A 7834-nucleotide genomic window follows, 5' to 3' on the forward strand; every position below is an offset into this window, starting at 1 on the left:
GATAGCACTTTTGTAAGCCTTATGGATGCCCAAGAATTGACCCACTTGGACCTGTTAACACTGGAGGCCAAACTGCTGCCTGGAGAGTCCTAGGATAGTCATGATTGACTTATCACAGCCACTACTGGGACCTGAGGACTGTTCTACCCGGTGTCCCCAGCTAAATCTTACCACAGGCTCCACTAACAATGGAACATAAACCACTAAGGAAATCACAGACATCACTGGTGCTGTTTATAGGTGATGGAATCATATGAATGCTACAAAAACACATACCATTAGAATTAAAACTAATGTGTCTTACCCAACCAGCACCATGGAGACATTTTCAGGAAAATTTCTTCTTAGAAAGCCAATGCACAAAATTGGAAGAATTGATTGTTATGGCAGATACTGAGATCATCAATGAAAGGACACAAGAAAAATGAAAAAATAAAGAAAAGAACACCTCAAATATAATCCAATAATTTCCAAGCAACAGATACCAATGAAAGAGTATTACAAATTTTGAGTGGCACCTGTGGCTCAAAGGAGTAGGGCACTGACCCCATATGCCAGAGGTAACAGTTTCAAACCCAGTCCTGGCCAAAAACTGCAAAAAAAAAAAAAAAAAAAAAAAAAAGAGAGAGAGAGAGAATTACAAATTTCATAAAAATGCAAAATAATAACATTAAAGAAGCTCAGTCAGATAAAAGAGAATGCAAATTAGCAAAGGAAGAAGAAAAAATACAGTATATGAATGAGAAAAGCAAACAAAAATGTAATCTAGCCAAAATGGAAATTCGCTTCTGGTGAGAAGATATTCAATCATGAACCACTGTTCATTTTTCTTTCTATTAGAATTACACCAAGTAAAATTTATCAGAATTTCTGTGTGAACTTAAATGCTATTTGCAGCCAAACTATCAGTAATTGATAAAGAAATAACTGGTTATGTAAGAAGAATGGATTGCCTTTCTCTTCTCTTAAAGAAAAAATATTATACATGAAGGGGCAATCGAAGAGTAGACAGCTAAAGAACTGAGAAAAAAAAAAATATTAGAGAGGTATGTCAGGCAGTGGATTAGTTCTTTTTCAATGGATTTCCTAACACTTACAATGCATAGCCACTGCAGTAAAAATTTGTAATTTGTTATGACTTTTTTCTCATTCCAAATAAATATTTACTTTCCATTTGAAAAAAAGAAAGATGGCAGCAGAAGGAAATTAGAAATGAATAACAGGAGGAACTTGAGACAAACTTGACACAGTTCTTCTATCCTGAGACCTCGCCTACAGAGCTGGTGGCTGATTCCCAGGTGAAGATCTGTCAGCACTCCTGACATCCCAGGATACAGGGTTCCCCCACTCAAAGTTGAACAGGGACCCCCCCCCCCACACACACACACCGCCATTTCCTACTCTTGGACAGTTTCATGAAGGGAATGCTCACTCACCCTGCCTGAGCAGAAAAGACTGTATCCATTCATTTGTTACCCAGTTCTGGCCAACTGTAACTCTCAAGGCTACATATACCCCTAGACAAAAGACCCAGGTGGAGATCTTCCGACTTGGGTCTTTCCCTCTGCCAAGAGCTCTGGTGCTTTTTCTGTATTCTTTTCTGCATAATAAATCCCATTTTGCCACTGATCTGTGGTCCGTGGATTTATTCATTCATTCTTCAAATCTAGAGACCAAGAACCCAGGGAAGAAATAAATTCTGGTAAAATAGGTTTGTAAGGTAATTTCTGGTGAGTAGTTTTTCAAGAAATATTTTTTTCTACATTTTAAATGAACGGCACCCATTTATTGTAAAACAATGTTATGATTAGTTAATCAATTGATAATGGAGTTTAAAAGATTGACTAACCTGAAGGCATCTCAGTTCACTGAGGTATTTAAATAAAGTAATTTCATATTCATACACTTATTAATATTTATAGCATGACAGATAAAGATTGATGAGAAAATGGTTATAAATGTGGAGAAGAAATACTGCTGGTGGGGAGACATTTTTTAGTTATTGCGGTTTATTTTCTTATTCTTTAATTGCTTCTTTTTTGTCCATTTATTCATTCCCTAAGATTTTTGCTGCTGTAATTTTGTTTGGTTCTGTTTTGTTTTGTTTCTATTAGTAGAAGCTTAGTAAATAAAGAGAAACTTGAGGTCTTAGAAGAGATGTGTTCCTTCAGTGGAAATATTCTCTGTCTCTAAAGAGCCACCAGACTCCCAAGGGACATGTCTTCAATTTTATAAATGCTATTGCAGTCATGGTCCTTGCTTACCTAACACACACTTCCTGGGAATCCCTGGAAGGCACTCATGCTTTGACTTTCTGAAGCTTGCATTTGTGTGAGTATTTTAGTACTAATGAAGTACTAATGAAGTACTAATGTGTACTTCATTGTGTGAGTATTTTAGTACTAATGAAGTACTAATGAAGTACTAATGAAGGGTCATGTAGATATTAAATATGCTATGAACAGACGTTGCTGTATGTTTTATTCTAAGAGATGAGATGGGATCTTCTACAACTTGAACTTTACCTTGAAAGTGAGAACAATGTAACCTAAAAATTTGTGCCCTGATATTAATTTGAAATTTTTTTTTTTAAAAAACGTTTCAGACGTAAAGAAATAGGAAGATATTTCCAAAAAGGAAAGAGATAAATCTACAAATAATAGTAAATAATGGCACCAAGGAAGATGAGGAGAGACAACATATAAATAATTGTGCTGCTGAAATGAGGGGGTATAGGTCCTTTTTAAATTTTTTTTTTAATTTTTTTGACCCTATGACTTGACACTGCCAATGTGGGTTTTGAAGATGTGAGACTCTTGAGTGTAATAAAGACAGTATAGAGCAGAAACTATATAACATGTCTTAGGTACAGATACATGGTGTCAGATGAATATTGTTTTAAAATTCCAGATTGCCTCAGCAAGGTGGCTCATGCCTATAATCCTGGAATTTGGGGAGGAGGAGGTGGCAGGATCCCTTGAGACCAGGGAAATAAAATCAGCCTGGGCAACATAGCCAGACTCTGTCCCTACCAAAAAAAAAAAAAAAAATTGAAGTTAGCTAAGCATGGTGGCATATGCCTATAATACCAGCTACTTGGAAAACTGACTACAAGAATCGGAAGGTATGAGTCCAGACTTCACACCACTGCATACCAGTACAAAAGAATGAAACTCTGCCCCTAAAGTAAGTAATACAATGATGAAATGAAGTGCTGATTTTTTTTTTTTTTTTTTTTTTTTGCAGTTTTGGCCAGGGCTGGGTTTGAACCTGCCACCTCTAGCATACAGGGCCAGCACCTTACTCCTTTGAGCCATAGGCACTGCCCTGAAGTTCTGATTTCTTGACCAAGCTATTTAGCTTGATAGGGAGAAAAATGTCATGGTGATATCACTTTCTGTGTGGGAGTGGTTTTTATAATTACTTGTGATTGTAGATTCATTTCTTGTAATGCAGGTAGATTTATTTAGAGCCCGTGGCAATGTAGTGGTCTTGACTTATTAATGTTAAATCTTATTATTGATATTTTAAATATTACCCTATAGATTTATATTTTCAATCTGTCTTTAACCCTTAAGCTAAGTGTTGACATTACCAGCTACCATTTTTAACGCCACTTGATTCTTCCATTCTGCTATGTAATGAATAGGTGCCAGGAGGCAGTTGGGGTTGTGATTGTTCTGTTTACAAACTATAGTTTGAAAGTCGCCTGCAAAACATAACGTATTTTTGCTGTTTAGTTGAATAAACACAGTTTATTGAACTAAATAATTTAAGGGACAATCTTAAATGGCTTTCAGATTCTTCTTATAGTTTATAGATTTAGAGACAAAGTCTACTGCTCTACAGGTTATTGCAGGCTCGGATATATTCCTTTAGCTCATCTCATTCTATTTGCTTTATACTGCAAACCCTACTATTATTGAGGGCAATACAAGTTATGGATTTTTCAATAATATTTTAAGTATAAAGATTTTGTCACTTCTATAGTTTAGTGAAGAACAGAACAAAAATCCTTTTGATCTGCATTCTCTTTCTTTCAGTGGTTTTATTATAATTTTTAGTGCACATAATGCAGAAAATCCCCAAACCACACACCAAGAGATAGCTATTAGTAATATTCAGTGGAATTCAATGTACTCTCATTATGCTTCTTGGGAAAATATGATTTTAAGTTAATTATATCATACAATATATCTAGGAGCAGAACAGCATAGGATTGAAGGTAATCTTGCTCTGGACCTGACTCTATAGCTTGTTATCTTTGAGACAATATCTAAGTCAGTGGTTCTCAACCTTCCTAATGGTGTGATGTATTTTCATTGTTACAAAGGGGTCGCCACCCAAGGGTTGAGAACCATTGATCTAAGTTACTTTATATGTCTGTGGATCATTTACATCATGTATGGAATGCAGTTTTACCAGGTACATAGCAAGTAACCAAGCCACGTTAAGTAATTTTAAATAATTTGCCTTCTGCTTTCATGTATATAATATTATGAAATATATAAAAAATACACACAGTATTACAATATTTTATAACTTATTTACCTAATTCAAGATGTATTCACCAAACGTAATTATCCCTTTTCAGATGCTGAGAGGAACACAGCACAGACAAAACTCCGAATCAATGCAAAATATTTATTTAGGAACAATTTTTTTTTTCTCTGAGCTCCTGTCTGTGCATTGCCCTAGTTTTAAACATTAGAGGTAAGTCTTGGGCGTTTTTTCCCTTTCACCTAGATCACAGACAGTCAAGTCAAATATCTACTTTTTTTTTCCTTATCCAGGTGCCCAGCTATAGGCTGCTTTTAACCTTCTTAGAGCCCTCGATGACAGGTGAACGAGAGGCAGAAAGCTTCTTCTCTTGCTTTGCACTCTTCCTAAAAGTCCCTGTAAAATATGGAAGGGATGCACAGAATAGAGTTAAAGTGTTCTGTGAACCTGTGGTTCTCTCCACAGACTGTGCCACCTTGGTTATGCTGGCTGGTTGGAGTGAAAAAAAAAGGCAATATTTACCCTGTAGTGCAACTACAATGCTAATTTATAGTGGCCACATAATACAACCAGAAAGTGACTGAGAGAAAAGAGCAAAAGGGAAGATTTTACTCCATGGTGACTTTTCTTGTCATCTTCCCTTTTCACGTGGTACAGTACAGATGAGTAATAAAATAATTTCTGTGTGGCTTCCTAACAATTATAGAACCAAGTCACTTTGCAATCAATTTAAAAATACCTGTGTATGCGTGTGATCGCAGGTGAAAAAATACTAGCCCTTTTCTACCTAGTATTTTCCTAGGGAAGATAAATATTTTAACTTTAAATCATCTCAGAAAAATACAGTTGTGCTTCTGTCATGAGTTAGTTAAATATGGAAATGGCTCTTAAGTAGTTGTAATCATCCTGCTTCCTAAGAAATAAAAACGACGTATCTAACAGTTTATGGTTGATGTTTTCTCACCCTTCAACTATGTATGAGGTTTCTTAACTGTCAGTAATTTTGATGTTACAAAAAACTTAAAGATAATTTTTATTCAACTTGTTAGTTGTTTTTTAGTTTTAATTATATTCTTTGGGATACTCTTTTTCTGTAAACAAAGAAGAAGAAAAATGTAATTAATTATAATTTGTTTTATTCATTTGTGTTAATCTCTAAATTACTCAAGTCCCAGAGCTCAAAACTATAGGGAAAAATTTTAATGTAATGTCTATAAAACTCAATATTTTTGTAATTGCTGTGCAATCACAATGTGTTAACCATATGAGGAAGAAAAATGAAAAAGGTGAAAATCAGTTATAATTACTATGTGAAAAGATAAAATACTTGGAAAAGCTAGAAAAAAGGGCAGCAGTTAGAGAAGTTTTGAATGTATTTAGTAAAATGTACTGATACTTAAGATTCATTTTTATACACTTGAGAAAAGCTTTTGCTAAAATATCTTGATAAATGTAAAAAGCCATGGTTCATATCAGTATGAAATACAGTACTTGCCAAAATAAAAAGATATACTTAAATACTAGGATACATATTACTTACATGTAACTGCTAATTTATTAAAAAAAAATACTTAAATATTAGGATACATATTACTTACATGTAACTGCTAATTTATTTATTTTTGTTGTGTTTATTCACATATGCTTTGATGGAATAAAATAAAGTCATATGTTAATAACTAAAAATACTTAAAAGTAGAAAAAGATAATTTTCCTATTAATAAAATCTGGCTGAAGTCCAATGTAGGAGCAGGTAAATGTTATATGTTATATTATTTTCCTAAATATTCCTCCACTGTTACACAGGAAAATAGATGCTACTCTATATTTTATTCTCTCTCATTAGACTTGAAGATTGGAGGCGTTTTTCATTACGGCCACATCATGCTAATTACCAATGGTACCTTCTTCAAGCCATCCATCTTCACGCTAATTGGAATTCCAGGCCTGGAGTCCGTGCAACACTGGATCGGGATCCCATTCTTCATTTCTTTTATCCTGGCGGTCATTGGAAATGGCCTCCTCCTCACCATCATCCGCTCTGAGCGTAGTCTCCATGAACCCATGTATGTCTTTCTGGCTGTTTTAGCAGCTACCGACCTCGGCCTGACCTTATGCATTACCCCTAAAATGCTGGCGATCTTCTGGCTGCAATCCAGTGAGATTCACTTTGCGTCCTGTCTGACCCAGATGTACTTTACTCACACCTTCCAGTGCATGGAGTCTGGCACCCTTCTGGCCATGGCCTTTGATCGCTATGTGGCTATCTGTGACCCTCTGCGGCATTCTGCTATCCTCACTAAGAGGGTGCTCCTCACCATTGTTGTGGTGGTGACCGTCAGAGCCTCTATCATCATCGTCATGTGTCTGCTTCTAATTAAGTTGCGCCTGAATCATTTCCGGACCACGGTGATCTCTCATTCCTACTGTGAGCACATGGCCGTGGTGAAGCTGGCTGCGGAGAACGTCAAAGCCAATAAAGCATATGGCCTCTTTGTGGCTTTCTCGGTCCTTGGATTTGATGTCATCTTCATTTTCTTGTCCTACGCCTTTATCTTCCAGGCTGTCTTTAAATTGCCGCAGAAGGAGGCGCGATTCAAGGCGTTCAATACCTGCACGGCCCACATCTTTGTCTTTCTCCAGTTCTATATTCTCACATTTTTTACATCCTTCATTCATAGGTTTGGCTTCAGCGTTGCCCCTTATGTACACATTCTCCTGTCTAACCTTTACCTCCTTGTTCCACCCCTGCTTAACCCTATCATCTACGGGGTGAAGACCAAACAGATCCGAGAGGGAGTTATCAAAATGTTCACTCCCAAAAATTAAATTACAACAACTGTGACCTCCTGGGTGAACCCTCTTTCACTCTTCAAAATAGTGTACTTGGTGATTCTTGTCATGCAGCATTGTACCATTGCAATTTTTGTACTATCTTAGTTTCCAAAGTTAGCTACAGATTTTATAAATAAAATTATAAATACTTTATATATATAGTTTTTGTTTTTTAACTCTTTTTTTTTAAACCAATGCTGATGATGCTTTTTATGCAATTCCATTTACAGCTTTTATTATCCTTTTAAAGTGTATTTTATCGTGGAATTGGGTCAATTTTATAAATTGTTATCTTAAGTCGTGGGCTCTTCACCAGATATTACTGTCATCAAGTATACTCATATTTTCTACCACTATCTTCTAAATCATAGATGAAAGGGGAAATTTTAACATTTTAATTATTAGTAAATTCCCAAATCTCTCAGGTCTCATTAGGTCTATAGATTTATGCATAACATGCTATGCATATATTATAAAATTCTAATCTCCTTTAAACAAT

The 7834-nt window shown here is 35.6% G+C and overlaps 1 protein-coding gene across 1 annotated transcript; it reads left to right on the forward strand.

Annotated features, from left to right (window-relative positions):
* Positions 1-6384: 6384 nt before the first annotated feature.
* On the forward strand, positions 6385-7329 carry LOC111728358 (olfactory receptor 52A5-like). Its single transcript, XM_023518991.1, has one exon. It carries the CDS (start codon positions 6385-6387, stop codon positions 7327-7329), a length of 945 nt encoding a protein of 314 aa, XP_023374759.1.
* Positions 7330-7834: the final 505 nt, after the last annotated feature.

Source organism: Otolemur garnettii, unplaced genomic scaffold (assembly GCF_000181295.1).
Source record: "Otolemur garnettii isolate 467f Iridium unplaced genomic scaffold, OtoGar3 scaffold00001, whole genome shotgun sequence".
In the NCBI taxonomy this organism is placed as follows: domain Eukaryota; kingdom Metazoa; phylum Chordata; class Mammalia; order Primates; family Galagidae; genus Otolemur; species Otolemur garnettii.